Here is a 24,182-nt window from a genome sequence, read left to right on the forward strand (position 1 = left end):
CTGTTAACTGTACTTGGAGCATCTTGGGACAAGTCTCCTTCAGGGTGAAATGTCAATATTTTCATGGGTAGAAACCAGCTAAGAACTTGGCTCATAATTTAAATCCTGTTTGAAAATGGAATGTTTATATGTTGACCAAGTAAAGAGCAAAATTAGATATGTCATGATTTACTTGAGGGTGAATAATGGGGCCCACAAGACTGAATTTGAGCTTCAGAAAATATGGGTGTCATTCCCTATCAAAGGTCCTGCTTGGTAGTGTCTCTTCCTGTCCTTTTTTTATGCTTCATTTAAACAAAGTGGCTTCACTGAAATGATGAATGGAATGTCCTCATTTTTGCAAATACTTTATCTAAACATAGATACATAGAAAAAAAGAGTGTATCCATAGAAGTAGAGCATAGAATGGTTTTTTGCTTGTTTTCCTGTTTTTTATATATAAATATCCTAGATCAGTTTAAAGAACACAAGGACCAAATTATACATTGTTTGTTTATGCCTGAAGGTTTTTGCATTTTTACTTTCAGGTTTGTTTCCTCCATTATCATAATCACCCTCTTATGCAGAGGGACAATATATAATTGAGTTTCCTGGAGAGTGTTATGCAAGAATATCCTCATTTCCCAAGGGCAGTGCAAAATAAATAAATAAATACACACTGTTGTCAGGGAGCAGCATTGCAAACTGTTTCTGTTCTGATCTTAAAAACTTCTGCACCTGCACTGTCTATAAAATTAGCAGTTGGAAATTTGACTTCAAATTGACTGAATCCATTGAAATGAACACACTAGAGCAGTCTTTGTTTCCAAGGCAACAGTCAGCCCTGTTCCTAAGGACTCAAAAGGTGTTTAAATGACAAGGTTGCCTTCAGAACACATCTTACTAAATTTAAATTTTACATTCATTCAGAATATCTGGAACTATAAAACTTTCCTAATATGAAGTACAGCTCTCATTATGTCTTTACTCAGTCATAAAAAGAACTCACTCCTACAAAATATATTCTCTTCCCAATACTATACTCTAAATATGTTACAGGTCATGCTGCATTTCTAGTTTCTCACTGTAACTATTATGGGAGACAAGTAGTGATATCTATAAGGTTAGATAATACTTTCTATTACATTAAACTACAATTATTAGAACTATAGCAAAAATAGATTCTGGAGGACATGGTAAAAAAAAAAACCAATCAGGTATTTTGGCAGATCTAATCAGATCTAATGAAGAGCTCTTAGCCCTCCCAGGAAAACATGTTCATGATAAATGACTGATAAGTGCCTGATCAGAGTTCTCTGAACTGTTCTTTATACAGTCAAAGTGATTTTTCAGGATACTTTTTCTGAATGCTCATGGAGAGCTTTTCCATACCTGTGTGGCCTCATGAAAAACAACAATATTGATGGAGAAGCCTGCTAGCAAGGAATTACTTCTTGGCAAAGCCATGAGAAGAGTTCAGTTCTCTGTGTCAGAGTGGAGCAATTGGATGCAGAATAGATGACAAAACTTCCAAAAGTCAGAAGAATTTAGTTTCATGTGAAGGAACAGTAGGCTGAAGAGAATGTTGAAAATTTAAAGGCACAGATCAGAAAGATAATTTTAACTGTGACATTTGTGGTTGGGGTTTTTTATGAAAGAGAGGGAGGGAAGAGTGCAGGCATAAAGCCTCAGATTCATCTGACATGGAGACAGAGAAATTTGGTTTTGGGATAGGTTCATATCTGTGAATGATTCTTTGCTCTCTGGTTACATATTTTCTTTCATGAATTGCAAATTCAGATTCTTACCACATTTTGTAGATTTGTCTAGCTTGTTTGTGAAGAGGAGCTTTGAAAAATAATGATCTTGAGGCAGTAGTATTGGGGAGAAGTAATTTACTCCATTATGTAAGTACTTCTGCAAATCCTTTGAGACAATTTTCAAATTAGTGTTTCTAATTCCTTGGAAATACGTTGACTTGAAATTGTAACACATTTAATTCTATTTATACAGGAAAGATTTGTTTTGGAGGTTTGTTAATCAACAGATGTGCTTCTGGGAGAGGTATCATTATACTGGTTTGCAAAGCCTCAACTGTTTTCTAAAATACAGGTATTAAAACCAGGGTAGCTTTCCTGTAGAGTTTAAATGGTGAAATGTACAAATCTGTTTCACTTCATTGCTTTTAAAAAGAGTCAAGAAACATGAAAGTCTTTATCTGGAATACTCATCCCAACTCCATTAGGTTTGAGAGCCTCTTACTCCCAAGCCCAGAGGGATTTTTTTTAGTGATGTTGGAATGCTTAAAATGCCTAATGTTTTTAAAGACCTTCTACAACTTATAGCAGCATTAATTATCAGTACCAAAGTGAGGGCTGAAGGTTTGTCAATGATGTAATAATTGTAAAATGGGACTGAAGTGAGAAGTAGTAAATTGAAGGGAACTTGGCAAACTACAGCTTTGCTCCTTGTGCTCTGGAATTTTATTCCACCCAATGTTCTTAGCTCAGTCTAATTTACAGGATGTTCAGTGAGTGAGGTTGCTTCACCTAAATTTATTTTTATTTTCACTGTTTAATGGCAAGGTAAATACTTATTTTTCTCTGCTTAGAACCTAACTGCTGTTCCTTGATTTACATGGTGTTTATTATTCAGGATACTCAGTGCCTCCACACACAGTACAGAGTACAAAATAAGTGATGTAGATTCAGAATTGTCTCATTTGCAAATAAATGGTAGCTCTACATAAGTCTTGGATCTTCAAAATTGTAATTACACTCACTACTTTTTTTTTTCTTGTTGCCTGCCTAATGTATTCCTACTTGTAAAGAAGATAGGGTTTTTTCAGAAATAATGTATGATAATGTAATCAAAGCCAAAGTGAGATTTTCAGAAATGCTGATGGATTAAGTGTCTAATTTCCACTGTCTATCACTACAAATTGTGTGGCCTTTAGAAATTTTTTGAACAGTTCACCTTTCATTCATTGCAGTTGCCAGATACAAAACTGAATCAAAGCTATTTATAATCTTCAATCTCAAGTAGCTCTCTTCAGTTTGGCTAAGATAACTTTTTGCGTGTGCATCCTCCAGAACAGTTTGTGCAATCCAGGTGTTACTCATAACTGCAAACAACTGGAAAGCCCTTCATTTAATCCAGCAGGTGAAATACTTCATCTTGAGCATTGATGGGCTGCAGAGAAGACTTATCAGTAGCCTCAGAACAGAAAATACATTATTTCCTCTTTCCTAAGAGTAACTGACTGGCTCTTCTCTCCTGCGATCATTTATAATGTGCTTGCATTCTAGATCTTGTTTTACTCTAAGTTTCTTTTGGTTGTTATGTTGTACAGTGTGATTGGATGCAATGTAAGGAAATCAGTAAACAAAATTCCAAATCACTTTTGTCCTGGGAGGAAAGATTCCATAGTAACTTAGATTCTGATGAAGCTGGTAGAGGTTTAACACACTCTTTCTAAAATGTGTTCTATAAGACAGTTGCTTTCATTGAGCTGTCTGGTGCTCATCAGGTGCTGCATTTGCTGAAAAATATGGTTTCATATATATAAATAGGAAGACATAATTATTTATTGAGGTATGTCATCTTTTGAATTTACTTTAAGTTCAAAACAGCGTGAAATGCACAACAAAGACGATAATGCTTGCTTACGTGGCAGACTTTCTGCTGTCCGTTTACATACCACACTGTAAATTCTGCAGTAGTATCTTTTTATGCTTTTATGTGTCTCAGAAATTTCAAAGTTTCATAGTAAAAAGGCTTTACAGTACTTCTAAATATAAATAAGCTTAAAAATAAATCCTGCAAAATTGCAACGATCCATTTAATAAAATGCCCATTTTTATAAATGCCCTGAAATGAGTGGGTGAAAAATAGTGTGACACATCATGTGGGCTTAATCTGTTTCATATAAATTTGCTGTGAAAGCTCTAGTTCAATATAGATAATGTGCAATCTGTTCTAAACATCCAGTTGTACAATAAGGGTAATTTGTGGGAGACAGTTATGGATCTCAAGAGCCCTTTCATCATGCAGAGTATTGAATTAATCTCCTCCTAAATGCTCATTCAGAAAGTGCCAGAAGACTGCTCTGTTTGGTTGCCATGGCAGATATTATTCTCCTGGCTCCTTTGAGAGCTACATTTCTATAAACTATAAGTGTTTTCAAGTTTATCAAAGCAGTAAGTTGTAGTTATTCTGATTTTTGTTGCAGTTGACAGTTTCCTTCTGTCATGCTTGCATTAATTTTATTCTTTTAAAATGTTATAAAATTTCTTTTTACCTGTATGTTCTCTCAAATAGAACAATAACTTTCATTTAGAGACAGAAAAAGGCTAAAAGGTATTTTGGACATAGAATCTTACAGTCTTTTTTAGATTAAAGTAAAAAGAAATTTAAAAATTGTGTACCTGTATGCCGAGAGACTGGTGAAAATGGCAGAACACTGATAAATGCAGGTTGTAAACAGGTAAGGGAATGAAAATCAAGGCTGTATTTTATCAAGACTGTACAGGGACAGATACTGTGAAGGAGATTGGACTGATTTCTTATACAATAAACTTTTCCATTTGCATGTTCTCCCATTGTAATTTCCTTATAGGCAGTAGAACTAATGAAGCCTGATTTCCTCAGGACTTATGTCCTGTCTTTCCTGAGCCTATAGGCAGCTGTGCACGTCTTCATTAAACCAGTGGCAGTTACTCTGAGCTACAATTCTGTTTTCAGTGATAGGCTGTAGGTTTGGATTTCTCTGCATACACAGCTACTCATTTTCATAAGCTGAAGAGACACTTGGCATCCTTGAGACTTCTGCAAAGTTATGACTTCTGTTGGAACTTGCTGGTGGCCAATTTCACTAGAATGTGGAAAGTTACTTTGTGGTCTCTTGCTCCATGGCCCTGGCCCTTTAGATGTCTGACTCAGATGGCTTTAAAGAGGCATACTGTCACTGTGAAAACTGCCGATTTTAGGAGACAGTTATTGGCCACCACTGAAATTCAGAGACTTGCTTTAATTTTAGAGTTATTATTTAATAATTATTCTGTAGTAATGCATGTTGTCAGTTCAAGGGATGAGATTATGTTACTTGCTTGTCCTGTTACAATTTGGATGATCATGTGCTTTGAACACTTCAGCTTCAGAATTTATTTTTTTTATTTAACTCTGACATTTTGGTTACTCAAAATAATTATAATCAATATAAGCCTGTCACTAAGGAGACTAACAGGGTAACAAGTCATCAGAGTTTGCCTTGAGATACTTGCCTGCATTTACTTACCCAGCTACACCTATCAGTGTTCAAGTTAGTGCTGAGCTCGTGGGAAGTTCTGTACTCCTGATATCCAAAAGTAACCCCCTTGTTTGCTACCCTGTTACCAAACTCTGCCCTTTTCTAGAGACATCCAGAAGCAAAGCTGTTCTTGGCGGTCCTGTGTCAGCTGTGCAGCTGAAAGACTCTCTAATCTAACTCCTAATCAACTGTGAATGTGTGGGAGGATACTGCTTTGAATCAGAGATAGTGTGAATGATCATGTGGACAGGCATTGAAGGGAGGAAGGGAAGCTACCCATTAATAGCTGGAGTTGTCAGAAGTGTTTTGTTGATATGCAAATCTCTCATTTACCTACTTCCAAGTCCTTTAGTTTAGCATAAGGGGACACAGCATACATAAACTCTTCAGGTACAGAGTGTTCATTCTGCACTTTGTTATGAATACGCACCCACAGGAGGAAACTGTGTGTGGATGGCACGTGTTAGTCTTCCTGGGAGAGGAGATCTAGTGTGTGCACAAAACCTCAGGGAAAGGCAGATATTTAGAGGATTGAAAAGCTCTGGGTAGGATTATATATCTTAGAGCACTGGAAATTGATTCATTACGATTGCATTTTCTCCTTAAATCAAATTTGTTTCTTGCACAAGATTGTGGAAAATGCCATTCTGGCCAGAACCTACATGTAGTTCATACTGCCAACAAATCTGTTAGAGACCATTCCATTGAAGCAACAGCTGAGCTATGAAATGGTTGAATTATGAAGTGATTAAACAGAGAAAAATTAATATAAGAAAGTTAGTCACAGTAACATGAGGGGGTTTTCAATATGCAAGCAAAATAGGGAGCACATTAAGTGGGCAAATAAGGCCTGATATGCTTATGAAGGATGTGTAGGGGGTTTGTAACCTGAATGTCTGTAACAGCCAACAGATAAGCATTGCCTGTTTTTTCATTGTCCTGCAGAGCATCATAAAGACAGGATTTCTGCTGCATTTGGAGGCTCATACACTTCTGTGAAAAAGCAGTACGGCTTGACATTTGAGAAATTCGAGAGGTTTTGTGTTCAAAGAAAGCTGGTTGGGGTCAAAGAGCATGTCAGTCTTTAAGTAGTATTCAGCATCCTTTTAAGTTAGTGTGGTGAGTATTTTAGATTCTAATTACCTAATGTGTAATTAATTTATTATGCACTGTGCTGTAAAAACTGAAATACTTCTTTTGACAAGCTGAAATAACATTTTTTATTATTCATACAGAGAGTAGGATATTGAATGTTGTATGTAACAGATTATAAAGTACTAAAATGTATTCTGGGGTAATTTAGCAAGCAGACAAGAATGGAGTTCCTTTAACCTTCTCTTCCTGAAATAAGTATTAAACTGAGGTGACTGACATTCTACATTTTTGTCAGCTCAGTATAACATTCTGCTAAGAATTTTCTGAAATTGTGAGGCACATACTGCAGCTTTCTATAGACAAGCATCTATACATCATTGTATGTGTATCAGTCTCAGTGTTGCTCTCTTATAGAAACAATATTATGTTGCTGCTCTGTGTTTATTTAATAAGAGACTGAAGTCTCCAATATTCCAAGGGAATTTGCATAAAAACCAAATTCATTTATGTACATGGAAAGCGACACACTATGATATAAATAGCTGTGTGCTTAACCAAAAGAGAAAGTTTTCCTGTGTGTGCTCTCAGGATTGGTTCTCTTTGATGTGCAGCTCTATGAATAACAAGTAACAGGGCATGGGGTGGCAGGTAGCTCGTGTGCAAAAGAGAAGACTGTTTAGAGCAGGTCTTTTGGGGAGATAATGTCTTTTTTGCTTCTGAGAAGCAGGCTGTCAGGAGGGTTCAGCAGGACTGTTAGGCTCTGCATACTAAAGCGTGCTTTTTAAGATGCCAGCTCATATAAAACGGATTAGAGAAGCCAGGAAGAAAATACCTGCCAAAAGAACTGAATTCAGACAGATACTTTTAAAAGCTTTATTGTATTTTAAAGTTTTAGTAAAATAAAGGAAAACTAAATGGAAAAGCAGGATTGAATCAAATAGAACATTTTATAAGTTGAGGTACTGTAATACTCTTTTTCTTTCTTTTTCCTCTCTTTTCTGTTGACAACAAGTAAAACTTCAGCTATCATTTCAGAGCAATTGTGCCTCCATCATTTGCTAGGTTATTCACTCTATTATAGGAGCAATGTGCACTACTTATGGCTATATATCCTCTGAAATAGATGGAAAACAGAAAGATTTACTTTTCTGGGAAGCATTTGGAGAATCTGAAGTTTATTAGTTTAGTTACCTTGTTTGGTTTTGGATTGGTTGGTTGGTTGGTTTTTGTTCCTCATTTACAGGTGCCGCTGACCTTTTTTTTTTTTTTTTTTTTGAGAGTGCTTTAGTTCTTGAGTCTTTGTTAAGGCTGTGTAGCCAATCTATGATTTTTTTGTCTGATTACCTTCTTTTCATAGGATAATATTTTTTGTTGTTGTTGTTTTTGTCTGTTTCCTCTGATGATAATAGTATTATTCATATTCCAAGGGTTTTTTTTCTTTACTGTCTCAATTTTTGTTTCATGTGGAATAAACTACAAAACTTCCAAAAGTCAAAAAAATGTGGAATGTGTGTAGAGAAATGAGCCATAGCCTGGTTTATCTACCCTGTTACCTCAGAGCAAAGCTGTCCCAGAGCAGTATGTAGTGCACTTCTCAACTCAAGAGTCTGCTACCTTTCTGTGACCTCTCCTTGGTCCCTCAGAGCAGAGGAGGCAACATTTAAAACATGTCTTGTTGGGCCAGAAATTGTTATCTTGTCAGACACTGAGTGTTTGGTAGTGTAATGGGCTTATTACAAAAGAAAAGTACAAGCCAGAAGGGTCCATGTCCCAGATAAAACTCTGAAATTAATTAATGGGGCAGCTGAGCAGAAAGGATGGAGACATGAGGAGAGTAGTCAATCTCTTTTAGGAGAAAAAAAAAAAAAGGAAGAAAAAGCTAAAAACTCTAAAACCCCAGAAGAAAGCAACAAAGATGTTCAGTGTGATAAAGCAATGGATTTTCAAAGATGAAAATCAGTTTTTGATACCTGAGCAAGTGCTATTTTCTTCCTGGAAAAAAGAAGGCTCTGGATGACTTAATTGTGGCCTTCCAGTACCTGAAGGGAGCCTAAAGGGAAGACATGGGCATGTAGTGATAGGAAAAGAAGTAATAGTTTCAAACTGAAAGAGAGTAGGTTTAAACTAGATATTAGGAAGAAATTCTGCACTGTGAGGATGGTGAGGCACTGGAACAGATTGCCCAGAGAAATTGTGAATGCCCCATCCCTGAAAGTAAAGGCCAGGTTGGATGGGGCCCTAAGCAACCTGGTCTAATGAAAGGTGTCCTGCCCGTGGCAGGAGGATTGGAACTAGTTGATCTTTAAGGCTCCTTCCATTTTGAGCAATATTGTTCTCATGTCCAGATTGGGTAATCAAACTTTCAGGATCTGACCAATTAGAGTTCCTTCAAAGACATGCTAAAAGTTTAAATATCAATGCAGAGAAAATATTTTGCAGGTTTAGCAGATATGTGCAGGCATGGTGATTCCATAGCTTTTGATAGGAACTAAATAGGAAAAAGTGGAAGGATTTTAAAAGTGTTTGTAATTATTTTGGTAACCTTCATGTAGGATATGATACATCTGCCAGAATGGATCACCAAACCCAGGTTTTTATCATTCAGGTCAGACTCTGAGACAAAAGAACTGTGTGTTAGATAATTTATTTTGCAGAGTTTATTTAGGTGTAGCACTTAGAAGGCTTAAGCGCATTAAGACCTGTGTTGCCTTAGCTCACTATAAAGATGCACAAGTGTTAAGTTCCTGCCCTAGAGGTCTTTTTGGGTGTCTGTGCTGCAGGTACAGGTCACCATCTGCTTGCCCATGCAAGTTTCAAAAGCTTTCTACAATTCTGCCTTGTTCATTGCTTTTGGTTACCTAGGAAAGAAAAAAAAGACTTGAAAAAGCTTAGGCAGCAGCGCAACCTTGGATATTTAAGGACAATGTTACATGCTGTTGGAAGGGCAGGACTGCCCAAAACACAGCAGGGATTGCTGGATATTTGTTGAAGAGAAGTTCTGTGTTTGAATAGTTCTAAATAAATCGAATAACTGAGGAGGTCTGTTTCTGTGAAAGGGGTGGGGGTTGTTATCAGAATATTCTTGAGCTGGTGGATTTTTTCAAAAGGTAAGATTACTTTTTATATATAAAGAGTAGTAAGTCTGCTAAGTAGATAAGGTTCTTGTGACTCTTGGTTCTTTACTGTTTCTGACAGGAGAAATTCTATCAAATTAGTCAGCCTGTCTTTTTCCTCTTTGGGGAGATGGAAATGTCTGCTCTTAACACATTCTAGCTAACATTTGGTAACCAGTAGTGAAGTAAATTCCTAATGAAATGAAAGACAGATTGGTGTGGGTTGGTAGAAGTACTGTTGAGTAAACCCAGAATTTAACTGGTCTGCCAGTTGAGAAACTCTTTAAGTGGCTAAATTAGACTAGCATGTGGCAAGAAGACACTTTTCTTCTGCAGGTGGGACACACCCAGAGCTTCCCTTACTTGTTTTTAACATGGTGATGTTGAAACTACCAGACCAAATCATTAATTAGTTTATCCAGTAACTTCTCTGGGAATGATCTGTCCTGTTGTTTCCATGTTAAGTATATGAAAGTGTTTGGAGCAACAATTAATGGGAGCAGTTCCTTACTTGCTGTATCAATTAGTTTTAAGCTTATCTCATCAATAGGGAGGATTTTCATATCTGCTTCACAAATGAGATTATTTTTAATGCCACCGTGAATCTTCCAGTTTGTTGCATAAGCATTTAATATAAGAGCATTTATAAGGATCATAGTGATTCCAAGCTGTATTTTCCTTTCTATTTTTTCACTGATCAGCAGAAACCATGAAAGGAGATTCAGCCATTCACTAACACAGGACAAAACCCTCTTTTCTTCTTTTTAGTAAAACCCCTGCAGATTTCAGAAGAGAGAAAACTTATTTAAGGTGTTATTTATATATTCTTTTCCCGATAGTATTGGTGATTATTCCCATGTCACAGAAAGATGAAACAAAGTCAAGAAGCAAGTTCAGCAGATGGCAATTTCAATGGGATATGTTTCTTTGATCAAAAGTTAATAGGAAGGCAAAATTCTAATATAATTACTTGAAGGTTAGCTATGAGATTCATACCAAGTAATACAGAGTAACATATATAATACATATTTTAAATTAGTGCTCAATGCTAATTAGTTTTTAGTATATACTGCCTGCTGAAAAACTCCTTTTCTGGGCTGAAGTGTGAATTCCCTATAACATTATGGTAGCAATATTGGCCAGTTCCGAAATTTCACTGTTACAAATGAGGAAGGCATTGGGAGGAGAATTTTCAGGGTAGCAAAAACCAACACATGGAAACCAAAACCTAACAGCCTCCCATTAATATTGTGGATAATGCCCCTTTAAAGACAAACTGTTAAAGTCTTCTTTATGAATGCATTTTCTTTATTTTTAGATAGATAAATAGATACAGTATACAGGTACAGAGAGAGAGAATGGGAGTCTGGGTGCGTGGATTCTATTTAGGTCCTTGGTAGATGCATTCTTACACTGGCTTACTGTAAACCACAGCCTCTGCTGTATTTCCTTTCACCACTAATAATTACTGTAATTTCCTATTAGTAGGGGAAATTATGTTGCTGTCATTTTAATACATAAGAGATATTTGCTTTAGTTTATTGCAGAAATCTTTTGCTGTGGTTGTGAAATGTTGCTGTTTTCAAAAAGGGTGTAACTAATGGCCATGGTTCCTGCAGTTCTGTTGGTTCTATAATGGTGTGTCTTTACTTTCTGATTGTTTCCAGTGCCAAGAATGAAGCAGGAGCATGTGAGCACTGACATATTATCAAGCGCAAAGTGCAGAAAATGGATTTCTGCAGCCTGTTAATATTTTGCAATTATTTGTCCTGCCCTAGCTTGCATATTTGATTTGCCCTGAAGGATCTCTGGAAGTGTGTGTTCACCTTCCATCTTATACCATCACAGAAATTTGCTGTGAATTAGCTAGGTGACTCACTGGATAATATTGACTCACTTTACTGATGCAAAATCATATGATGTTTTCAGCATTTATTTAGAGTCTTTTCACAGCACTTACTGGCATGTTTTTTAAAATATGGTTGGTTTGACAGATGTAACAACTTATTTTATAAAGGTCTTACTATAAAATTTACAAGACAACATATATTTTCTCACAAATGGTAATGTTGTAGAGTGTTTCTATAGCAGTCGGACACTTTTGATTGGCTACAGCTAATATGTTGAAGAGAAATTACTTTAGATGTTTGTGTTGCATGCTAGGTAATTTATTTTTTGTGATAGATTAAAGTTGAGGAATAGGAGTGTGATGGTAACTGGTGACCCAGGGTATCCAGTAAAAGCACTTTTCAATGTATAAAAAAGATTCCAAAGCCAAGCCTTGAGGTCTGATAGAATTAAATTAGTGTGGCAATTTAACATGAATCACAATAGTTAATCCCCCAGTGCATGCTGAAGCTGGCACCATTAGCTCTGATTTCCATTGAAGCAAAAGAAGGAGGTCAGTCTAGAACAGCAGCTGGACTGGAGCTGCATATATCTGTTCCACACATTCATTTCTAGGCTTCAGTTTATTGTCTGTCTTTATCCAGCCCCTCAGAGCAGAGCCCCAGAGCAAGGCTGTGCTGGCAGCACTTTGTCCTTCCTTCGGTTCCCACTGCTCCTGAAAGGCAGAGCAGGACAATGGGAGTGGGAGGAGGAGCGGGACTCTCTTCCCACCAGGAAGCTGCCAGCCTCCAGGGCCAGTCTTCTCGGCAGCTTTTCTGCCAGCAAATCTGACCCTTAGCCACCTGTGAATTTAGAGGCAGAAGGGAAAGAGTTCTCATTTTGAAGGAATTGAAAGTTAAAATATAAGGGAGAGGGTACAGCTAGGACAGTAGAACAGTGGGGAATCCACAAGGAATAAATAAGGAAAGGGAGTAAAATGCTTTAATAAAATACTTTAAGAAATTTAAAAAACAGAAAAAATAAGCAGGAGTGTTACCAAGGCATATGAAAATTGACTTAGCTGTGCATGGAAAGCCTGCATAGACACAAGGTTCGTGTTGACAAAGTAGAAGAATAATTGCCATATGCATGAACTTTTTGGTAATCATTCAGGTTTTGTTTAGAAGGTAAAAATTTTAACACTAAGTTCTAAACTTAAAACCCACAATGTTATTAAAAGAAATTCTTACAAATGCAGGTGTATTTTATATAATACATGTACTCTGCCTTTATGTATTATACTGCACAAAATTTAAATTAACAGAAAGGAACTGGGACTATAGGGTTGGCAAGGCATGAAAATAATAAAATTAAATAGCCAGAAATCATTCATCCATTTTTTTTCAATTTAAACTTCTTCGCAAAATCTTTTTCTGTAGTTTCTCAGTTACATTGCATAGGGTGTTCAAAGGCACTAAAGCAGATCTCAGAAAGAGAATAAATGCTAATACTCAACATACCTACAGGTTGTTGTTTGTCTTTATATTACAGAGCTGCTTAAAATACCATCTCTCTTCAGACTGAAAATAGTAGCTCTTATGCAGCTTTAATTTGCTCTTTATTGCAGAAGAATTTCATAAAGCTTTGCAAAGAAATTGCTGATGGTATTAGAGGCCGAAAGGCACAGAATTTTGTGAGGGGCTCTGATACAGTGGAGGTAGCTCTGAAAGGAGGCTGTGGAGGCAGAGCACTTCATCACTTCAAAAGAAAGGTGGTGAGCAGCAAAGAGGTTTTCTTCCAACTAATGTGTTGGAAAAAGGGAAAAAGTATTCTGTTCACTCCTAACACAGGAAGCATATAAAGAGAAAGTCTGGTTTCACTGAAGTAAAAGAGGACTTTGCCATTGCCTTCACGGAAACCAGACCTTTACTCTTTGCTAAGTTGTTCAAAATTGCAACAGGCTTAGCAGGGCAATTCATAAAGATTATAAATCCGTAAATATTGCCATACCTATAATTTAGGACTATGTCAGCTGTTACAACTTTACTCATTTTGAAGACATGCAGTTATAAACTACCAAACCAACCTTTTACTCTCCTACCTGCTTATTAGACAGTCTTTTGTAGTACAGCAAGGGTCATGCTCTGTGTCCAGTTTGTGCCCCTTCAATGAAAATGGCACATTTGGTCAGCTGTGTGTATAATTGCATATAATTTTATGTATAATTGCATCCTGGTACCGAAACCTCTAAAGTGTCAACATGCAGATGTCTGGGATGGGGTGAAAAGCAGGAATAACATTTATCTCCCCATCCTCTGCTTGTGCTTAGTTCAAGAACTTCCTGAGCCAGATCAAACCATAAATCCACTGTGACTAATTTGAGTAACTGACTTTATCTGATCAGACACATACCAACTTAAATATAGATTTAAGAGCAAATCAATAGCCTGTAATCAGTTGATACTTATGTTTGGCCCAGTGTTTAAGGGAAAACAATTTATTTCTTTCTATGGGTGCATAGTCTTCCCAATGAGCTGGGAATGTGGCAGGAGGGAATTTGTCTTTTCACAGGTATGTCTGGTGAAGGAAGAAATTCTGTCAGTGGTGCCACTGCCATTTTGTATTTAAAGGCCTGTTTAACACACTAACATTCACAGAGTTGATTGCTTCAAAATATTTATAAAATTACTGTAACTACAAATTGTTTACTGGCTCTGTGTTGATTATTTTTCACTAGACTGTAACCAAGCAATTGCAGAGCCCTCACAGGAAGTAGAAGAGAGAAAAGCAAGAATGAAAATATTTCACAAAATTATATTGTAATAACATGTGCTTGGGTCAGGAGAGCTGCTGCAGGGAAGGAAAACAAATAAGATTGTCTGGCAGGTCCCTTCATTGCTGGCCTTGGACTCCTTGCCTAATAAACTCTTGAGCAGAATTGAGAATAGTTCTTCACCAAATAATCTAAACATTGACTGGTTTTTCCTACTTTACTGTTGGAATATGATCCCAATATTATCGGATGGAACGTGCCTGGGCTCGTCTGACCCTTGCTGCCGGACCAAAGGCGGCAGCTGTGGCGTTTCACCTCAGAGACACCTTTGGCTGGCTGGGTGTTGCAGCTGGGCACTTGGAACAGGTCCAGGCATGCAGGAACTCAGTTTTACCTCTGGTGGAAAGGCTTTAGGTGATGGTGAAGGAAAAGGAGATGGGTCCTGCTGGAGGGTTGATCCAGAGCTTTATTCCAGGCATACAGACATCTGAATGTTGTAACAGCTCCAACAGAACCCTGAACCGTGTGGTTGCCGTGTCTTTTAAGCCCGGGGAGAGGGGCAGGGAAGGGATAGGTATGCCACCAACCAGGTAGGAGCGGGGAAGTCTCAGGAGACAAGTGGTACCTAGATAGCCCAATGACCCCAGGGCTGAGAAGCATCTTTTGAACTTTTGCCAATCAGATGGTGCCCTTGCTGGAATGTTAAGATTGACAGACAGCACTTAGCAAGGGGGCAAGGGGGAGGGGAAGGGAGAGGTTGTTGTTGGAACACCTGAGGGAGGAACTGGGATAGCTGAAACAGGATATTGCATCACACTGCAACACTTTACTATATTAAAATATTTTTTTTAATACTCTGGTAACAGTTAATTTAGAATTGAACTTACTTTTCATGCTGATACAAGAGATAAACAAAGAGGCAAATTTCCTCTTAGAAAAAACTCCCTTCACAAGAGTGGGTACTTTTCCTACGTGTCTGCCCAGCACTGAAGTCTGATTTCTTAACATGTAGCTTTTCCTTCAGATACACTATAAAGTTTTCTACTTATATTTTTCAGACATTTGATTTCTCTGGCATTTTCGGTCGTATTTGTGAGGCTGAAGTTTCTTGCCTGCCACAAAGAAATGGAAATTTTGTATTTGCAGCATTGTGGCTGCTGTGTGATAGCAGGACAGAGGACAGCCATGCCCCCTGCAAATCTTTCTGCTTATTTATGTCAGATTTATGGCACAGATGGTAATTTCCAAAGATAGTGCCTGAAGTTGGGTTCTTAGTTTCATATCTGGAGGCTGATCTAGATTACCCAGTGAATGCCCTGCATAGAGGAGTAAAGTTCTTATCTTGTTACTTGTTTTATTTGAAATGAAGTTGGGCTCTTTATGACTCCACAAATTAGGAAATTTGGAGAGAAATGTGAGCCCAGGGTAAAACTGAGACCAGCTGGGCTTGGGCTGGGGCTAGCCATACCTTTGTGTCCACTGGCAGAGCAGAGGCTGGGTAGGACTTCAGTAGTGCTTAGATGTTGGGGTTTATGGGCCTGAGGTCCAGGGATGACTAACTTTGTGTCCAGAAAGTAGTGGAATATATATTTTTTTTGTCTTCTGAGGGTTGAGCATAATTCATTTTGGGAGACTGTCTCTGTTTTTCACACAGTCTGTTCCTTGCTGTTGCATGGATTACAGGGAGACACGTTCATGCTCTTTGAGTTTTTCCTCTGCTCATTTTGTGGCATTAAATAGTTTAAACTGTTCTCTTGCCTTTTGTACAATAGATTTGCTAAAGGATGTTGGCAAGAGCTGTGGGTTTTGGCCTGTGCAACACCGGAATTGATGCTGTGTGGTCTCCCCTGGCTGAACCTCTGTGACGTGGGTTTGTGCACTCGAGGGAGGCTTGTGTCTGTGACCAGCAGGTTCCTTCCAGCTTTAAGCTGGAAAAAATGGAAGCACACAAAGTCTGAAGACACACATAGTCTGAAACATGTCTTCTGCAGAAGCTGTAGTGAGCTGTGTATTTTTTCCATCACTCAAGCAGTTGGCCACTTGAGCAGTGTGAGGAGGAAGGACTCTCACTGTCCCCCTGCAGTGCCACCTTCAAGCCCCTCACCACCACTGCCAGCGCTGCTCCAGAGGCTGTCTGGCTGCTTTCAGCAGAGTGAGTGAAAGGCATTGAGTTTCTGTGGTAAATTAGGGCAGATTGAACAGACTGCTTGTTAGCCAGCCTTTTACTGCTGTCATAGAACCACAGAATGGGGCAGTGGGAAGAAACCTCTGGAGATCAGCTAGTCCAACCTCCCTGCTCAAGCAGGGACCCCAGAGCATGCTCCTTAGGACTCTGCCCAGATGGCTTTTGAGTATCTCCAGGGAAGGAGATTACAGTTGGTATAAAGCTAACACAGCTATGTCTGCAGTTAAGCTTCAGTGTCAGCCATATCCATATATTAGGAATTTGTGTCCAGAAGGCTCATTAAACTCTCCAGGTGCTGAGTATTTCTCTTGCAAAGGGGATGTGCCTGCTCAGGGACACCTTGCATAGTGAAAAAGCTTGTTAAACTTCAGAGAGGCAGAATAGTGTGGTTCACTCATTTTCTCTTGATGGTAGCTAGTAATAGGAAGCAGGTAATTACATCCTCCAAAACCCCTGAGAAAAGGAATTGTATCATTGCTCACCCTGAAACCATTGAAGCATCATTGATGTGTTGTTAACCTAGGGGCCAACTGCACCCTTAAACCATAGTGATGTCTGCATGACCCAGGGCACAGAACTAAAGAAATGAGTGTGGGACTGCACACACCTCCCTTTGAGATGTCACCAAGGTCATGTCACATTGCACATTTTTGCATCATTGCTTTCATAGCCAGTCGATAGTTTCTGACTCCAAAATCTATTGACCAGCTGCTGATTGGTTGAGAGGAAATTGCATAAGCTAAAGGGAGAGCATCCCTTGGGCTCAGCTGGCATCCTGGGAGGGTGGTTTTGGCACACACTCTTCATCAGGCATTCAGATGTTGTTTAACATTGTATTTATCTGTCACTTGGCAACTGTTTGGCCAGTTATGGTGAAAAAAGTTATGAAATATGAGCTACATGAGGAGAAAAACAATGTAAATATTTTGAGGGACAGAATGCATAAGCTATATTCTGAAGAAAATACTATGAGACTGTCTTGTGTGACTTCCACTATTCTTCATTTTTGTACTGTCTACTGAACTAAAATAAGGTTCAGCAAAGGGTGACTAATACTGTAAGAATATTGTAATGAGTATTAATTAATACTTTGCAATTTAAATCAGAGACAATCTGAAGTAGATCAGGAAAAAATCTTGGAAAAAAATGTACTACAAATGGGGTTGCTTTGACTGCAATTTCTCACAGTGCTATTAATCAGGTACAATACTCCAAGGCACAAATTATGTGATTCTGCAAGTTTTCCTGACTCTGCACTTACTAATTTTGCAAACCTTTTGTTTCATTAACACTGGCTTTGTACTTGGTATTCTATCTTGAATTAGGCATACAAGAAAGGAAAGAAGAGAGGGTTGGTTTTATTTTTTTTTTTGCTCTTTCGCATTACTTTCTGTTTCTTGTAGCAGATCCCATTCTGGGTCTATGGAGTCCAGGCAAACTTCCTGTCACAATTCCTGTAGAAACAACTGTAAAAATCTCTCAACCTGGGAGGGGCCTCAGAAGGTCCGTGGTCCTACTTCCTGCTCAGGATAGGATTGCCACCAAATTTGGACTCCAGGGCTGTGGGAGGGTGGGGTTTCCTGTCAGGTGCTTTGAGGACAGAGACTCTAAAACCTCCCTGGGCCTCTGCTGCAGTGCTTAGTTATCTTTGTAGTGAAATGTTTTCTGTTGGGGCTTTCTTGGCTTATTTTTTAATTACTTCATTTTTTTGTTCTCTGGTTGCGCACCCTGGCCAAGACCCAGATTCCATCTTCTTGCTGACCTCCTTGTAGATATTGGCAGTTATCTCAGGGCATGTGCATCACCTCCCTGCCCATCTTGGATTCCACAATTAGCTTGGCAGAGTGGATCAGTATCCTTCTTATACTGGAGGGCCCAAAACTAGATGCAATCTTTTAGGTGTAGCCTAGAAGTAAGGAGATTAGTAAATATTCCTTAAAAATTTAAATTACTCTAATTGCTCACAGTCCTTATGAGAGTGACATTTCAGGATTTGTTTCTTTGTTATCTTCAGTTTAAAATTTTTCTTGCTTTTTTATAAAAAATCTGCATTTGACTGTTTAATGCTCATGTGTGGCTTTCCTGTATATAGAGGGTTGTTTCTACTGGGTTGCAGCATCACAGGGCCATTGGTCTTGGCACTGGGAAATGAGGAAGTTGTGAAATTGTTCCTACAAGTCTTTTATCATACTACTGAAGTAGGGGAGAAGCTGTATTCCGGAAATCAATAGCTTTCGAGAAGAATGAGGGGTTGTGCAGGATGACTTAACTCAAAATAAGCATTCAGTGTTGCATTGTGGCTGTGTGGTCCTGGGATTTATAAACAGGAGTGTACTAGTACAGGGACTGGTTATTACTGCTGTCAGGAAGCATCAGTTACCATCTCCAGCTAAGGAAACAAAACATGTTGCTGGAAAAGTGGTCAGAGTCAGAAATGCAGCTTAGAAGTAACCCCAAGCCTGGAGTCCTGAAGCACTGTTCCCTGCAGAGTGTTCAGTGCCTCAGACAGAAACCCTGAGGGAAGATTTGTCATTCTAGCTATGAAGCTACCATAACCTTACACCATTATAATCAGTGAGAACAAATTTCCATTAAATAAGCTTTTAAACCTTTACACAGAATAAAATACTACACGTGGAAGAGGCTTACTGAGTTTTGAAGCAGGTGTTAATTTGGCTCTTCTATAACTGGTTGGTACTTACAGATTAAGCTGATACAGTTCTTGAGACAGCTCAAGAGCCAAGAAACTACTGTTGTTGTGATTGGACACCATTACAAAAGAAGAATTTAATATATATCTGTCATGTTTTCATATTATAATTAATGCTAGAAAGTGGGAAAGATACCATGTACCACTGCTCTTTCTGACTGCATATGAGCTGTTTCCACATGGTGTATACAGGAAAACCAGAAGATGAGGTTGCTGATAAAAAACACCTGCTTCCATGTATTCTTATATTTAATATAAACTATTTACTTGTCTGTTCTTCATATGTACAAACTTGTGTGTACATTGAGTATGTACACATGAGTATTACCTGTGGAAGAGCACCAGTCCAGTGAGTCAATAGATCCTGGTTTCTTTGGTTTTCACTTTTATATGCTTTCTGTGTTTTAAATTGTTTTCCTCAGGTTGTGGTTGAATTGTCAGTTGGCATTAACACACACAGTGGTAAAATTAAGAGTAGTTAGAGGCTGACTTACCAGGTCTGGGCATAACTGGAAAATAACAGTGTTGTAAGCATCTGACACAGAGCTCAGCAAGGGCAGTAAATCAACATTAAACCAGCAAAGGCTGTTAGTGTCTGTTAAATGTTGGCTGTCCCACAGAAACCATAAAGGAAAGGTGAGAGTGTCTGATTAGGTTATGAGTGTGTGCAGAACCAGCACTGGGGCAGCAGGAATGCTGGGTTCCAGTGCTGGGGAAGCAAGCACTGCTCTGGTAAATTCTGGCACTGCTCTGCTAAATTCCTTGGCAGCTCCCGGGGTTTTGCTGTAGTTGAGGTCTCTGGTGCAGCTGTGTATTTCTGTTATTTCATGGTTTTAGCGATTTAATTTTGTATTTTGGTATTGTTGGCAGCACTAAATCCCATGTTTAGGCTTCCATAGCCCCTCTAACTGTACCCTTTACACTGAAGGGAAGTTGGTGTTTCTGGAGCCCACAAAGGAAGTAGCCTGATTTCCATGCTTGGTATACAGCTCCCTTTGTGGTGTGAAAGGATCTGTTCCATTTTAATAAAGTCCTTTCAGAAAATTTAATGTTGAAATGTAGGAAAATCTAAGTAATTGGTAAAGCCTATTTGTAAACCACATTAAAGGGTTTTTGCTATTTCTCCTGGAAGTACTGTCTAATTATATTACATGTGCTTTACAAGGAAATTTGAACTTAATAAAATGGAAATAGCAAATCTATTGAATTACAACAGATAAATATTTAGAGCATTTCCTAATAGTAGAATGTTAGGATAAACAACACTGTAGCCCCACTAAAATTAATACCAGTTTAAACATGTTTCACTCATGTATTGCATGCACAGGCTGCTGTTGCTAAGGGTGCTGCATAAAACAGAGCATTAACCATAAACCTTTCACTAGTAACTCTCAGCTGATAATAAATGAAGAATGGCTTCTTGAGCCAACTCATTTCTGAGCTGTGCCTCTGATTAGTTCACAGAGGCTTTTAATACCCCTCAAATGAGTGAGGTTTGTCATCATGTATCTAGTAGGTTTAACAAGTAGATCAAGACATTTTAATATCTCTCTTCCATATTTTTAAAATACTTCTTAAAGCTTACAAAGAAATGTCTTTTTGAGGGAAGAGCAGTTAACTCAGCCCCACAGGTTTCCCAGTGAACCTGTTAGGGCTGTCAGGGGAAAAGTGATCTTAAAAGGTACCTCATCAGTTCCCTTTCTCAGCAATAAAAATTTAAAAATACACTCCCTTTCCATATGTTGTCTTAGAGAAATATTTTCCCATTGAGCAGGAACATTTACTTTTGCAGTAAATAAGAAAGAAAATTTTTAAATTCTTTAGCCTGAACTTGGCAAGGAATTTCTCTGTTTAAAGGTGCCACCACATGTTGCTTGCCCAAATGATAGCTCTTGGGGGAGCCTGCTGCTGCTAGGTGCTGCCAAATACATTTTGGTATTAGAAACTATAAAGAAGAAATTAAATACACAGCTCTTGGGGTTCTCACGTGGCTTATGATTCATTTCCTGAAATATGTGTATGACTGCATTTGGACTGGTTTTGCCCAGCCCTTGTGTGCCATGGCAGCATGTGAAGCTATTTTAAGAGGTTTTTCTACTCACTGGCCTGCTCAAGAAGCTGGGATATTTGTTTGTTCATGTCATGTATTTTAAATATGATAGCATAAGATTGCCAGCAGAAGACAATCCTAGTTTAAGATTAGCTCAGTTAAAATTAGGAGGGCCTTCAAAAATAAAAGAGAGGGGTCCAGCTTGTACAGAGTTTTTGGACAGATTACATTTAGTCATCATTAGCACTTGTGCTTGGTTTTTTTCCAGACTTTGGCAAAGCCTGCAGAGATCAGAGAATAAAAATACCTTTCCAGTCTTCTGCATTCCTCATCAATCGCCATACAATTACACCAGTACTCAGAATTTATGAAATTCATTCTAAAATAAGAGAATGTTTGTATTTGATGGATCAGGAGCTGAATGAAGGGTCTGTCTTCTGTGTCTATGTTTTTGTAATAGGAGGAAAAGACCCTTTAATTAAAGATGCTATCATTTTATTCAGACATTTATTTAAACAAGTGAATCAGGATATAGAAGAGGAATCTATCTGTATTCCAGCCTTTAGCTGTGGCTTTTTTTCCCTGCACTGTTGCTATGGAGAAGCATATAAATATTTGTATCACAAACTAATTTTACTTCACTTATAGATGGCATGGAAATACAGATAAAAATGGTAAAGAAAAGTTATTGTAGGTGTGTTTTAGCATGCAGAGTAGTGTTTTGGAATAGGTTCAGGCCCGGACTAGCAGCAAAGAAGAGGCAGAAGGTGCTCTGTTGAAGCATCTGACATCTTTGGATCCCATGTTGTGGGATAGAAACTGAATGATAGTGTACACTTTATTTGCAGCTTTGTCTTTTCCAATTTTGTTATAGCATTTTTAGATAGTTCTTTTTCTAATAGCTCATATGTCATGGGCCATTTCTATGAGATCAAATACAAATGTAAAAGAAACAACTTTAGCTCAGTAGCACACATCCATCCTCCACTGGGGGAATGACACAGAACCAAACAGTGGCTTAGGAGTTGAAAGCTGCATAAATTGTTTCTTCATATGATCATTCACATTTTTTCATGTCCAGCCTTTTCCTTTCCTTGCCTGCCAAATTGCCTCCAAGGAGGCAGTGATGCTGGGCATGAGTGAATTGCAGCAGTGCTGTGCATCTCCTTGCCTCTGCTCCGCTGCCTGTCTTTTGGGCTGGTCTCCCTCTTGTCTCCTTCCTGAGGCTGTTGTCTGTGTCTTTTTTCCTTCGGGGCACTTCAGTCACTCTGACTATTTCTTGCTATATCAGGGTGGTTCCAGACATTGCCAGGCCCTTGGCTGACACCCCCCAGGTGATGTGTGAGAGATGCCTTCAGCACAGTTTGAGCTCTTTCTTGTTGCCTCTCTACGTTCTGTGTTATGAAACATTCTCTTTAACAAGAAGCTTCACAGAGCAGTTCTGTTTTCTTTTGCTCAGCAGATATTTTCATCACCTGGGATTGTTATCCTGGTTTCACATAGTGACATGTCTCTGGTGACATCCTAGGATAATGAAAACAAAACTGGTTATCAACAGGATTGGAAATAACACATATCACCAGAGTAGTCTGCTACTTCCTTCTTCTATCACAGGATGTTTTTTTATTTAATTCCACAACGACAACAGAAATACTGAATAACAGTTAACAGATTGTTGCAATGGGAAGTGGGGGCAGCAGTTTGTCAGTTCATTGACCTTTTGAGATCAGCTTAAAAGCCTAAATATTTAGGGCTAAATGACTTTCACATAAGGGATTATTCATCACAAAAATCATTAATTAACATACAAATTGCGTTGCCATTTGATGAGTGTTTTGGTGGACAAAAGTATTGCCTCTGTTAAAATCGCGTATTTTGTAAAAATCAGGCATGACAGACTGGTGGCTTTTGTTTTTAAATGCTCAAGCTCTTTTTTTGGTGCGGTTTTATTAGTCAGCTGCATTCTGGAGTGTCCTGGGCTCTAGCTGGTTTGGTAATTCCTCCTGCTGCCGCTGTACTCAGCGTCTCTCTCCGCTCTTCTCTCCTGGCAGCAAATGAAGCTGGCGGCGGAGTCGCTGAAGGAGTAAACACGGAGGAATGAGGATGACTAAGGCGGTCACAAGCGAGGCGGAGCCAGCGTTTGTGCTCGCGTGTGGCGCTCCGAGTGCACCCTCCACCATCTACTGAGTAGGTGGCACCTGCTTATATGAAACTTGGTAAATAATCTTTGCCTGACACTCTAAGAAACTGTATTTTCTCCTGCTCTCTTTGTTTCTCATATGCAATTGCTTGTGAAGGTAACACCAAATAAAACACTCCAGCTCATGCCAGGTCTGGATAAAATCTGCCAGACTCCCTGTGCTTTGAGTGATTGAAAACAGATCCTGTGCGGAAGCATCCAGAAGCTCACTAGAATTTTCAGCTGCAACTTTCTAAAGGGGAAGAAAAAAGCAGACTATTATTTAATTTACTCTCCCTTTATGGTTATTGCCCCTTCTGTTCCTTCATTACAATAGCTAATCAATCCTCTGTTATTTCAAAGATTTGCTTATTAGCTGCTGCTTGTCCACAGCAAATTAATTTGTGTGTTATACATTTCATAGAGAACAACAATGTATTTCATTATGTGATCTGAGAAATAGTTGAACATAAATATTTATAGAGTATGTATTATATACTCCTGTTTGCTAGTCTCTAAATAGGTCCCAGCTAAAATCTTTTCAAAAGCTAGGTAAAAAAAATTAGTAGGAAGCAGATTGCTGATGAATGACTTATGAAGCATATTTATTTTCTAAGTTATATTGGATTTTGGTATCACTCCCCTGGATTCTGAGCTGCAGTATTGTATGAATGGATCTTCTGGTTAAATGAACTAAGAGCAAACAGATCAATTAAAGTTGATACTTGATACACCAGTACTTGTGTTTGTAGTGAATATCTGATTTGGTTTTCCTTGCATTTCAAAGAAAGGTAGCTGTCCTAATCTTTCTTTTTTTCCTGACAGTAATAGGACAAAATCTACAGTGTTTGCTCCTGTGACCTTGAGACGGTTTATTTTTGGCTGCTGTGATGTTCAGTTTTGCTAGATGTAACTGTATGTGGTACTTGCTGGAATTTTGTTCACAAAAATCTGCTGCTGCCA

General features: G+C 38.5%; 1 protein-coding gene across 2 annotated transcripts in view; it reads left to right on the top strand.

Moving 5' to 3' along the window:
* The window catches only part of ANO10 (anoctamin 10), a 121,926-nt gene extending 97,971 nt beyond the window's left edge, over nucleotides 1-23,955 (top strand). For both annotated transcript variants that reach the window (XM_066571623.1, XM_066571631.1), the window contains exon 13: nucleotides 23,092-23,955. In XM_066571623.1, coding sequence (XP_066427720.1) covers nucleotides 23,092-23,127 — 36 coding nt within the window. In that variant the 3' untranslated portion in view covers nucleotides 23,128-23,955. The remainder of the gene's footprint in view (nucleotides 1-23,091) is intronic.
* Nucleotides 23,956-24,182: the final 227 nt, after the last annotated feature.

This window comes from Molothrus aeneus, chromosome 1 (genome assembly GCF_037042795.1).
Source record: "Molothrus aeneus isolate 106 chromosome 1, BPBGC_Maene_1.0, whole genome shotgun sequence".
NCBI lineage: Eukaryota > Metazoa > Chordata > Aves > Passeriformes > Icteridae > Molothrus > Molothrus aeneus.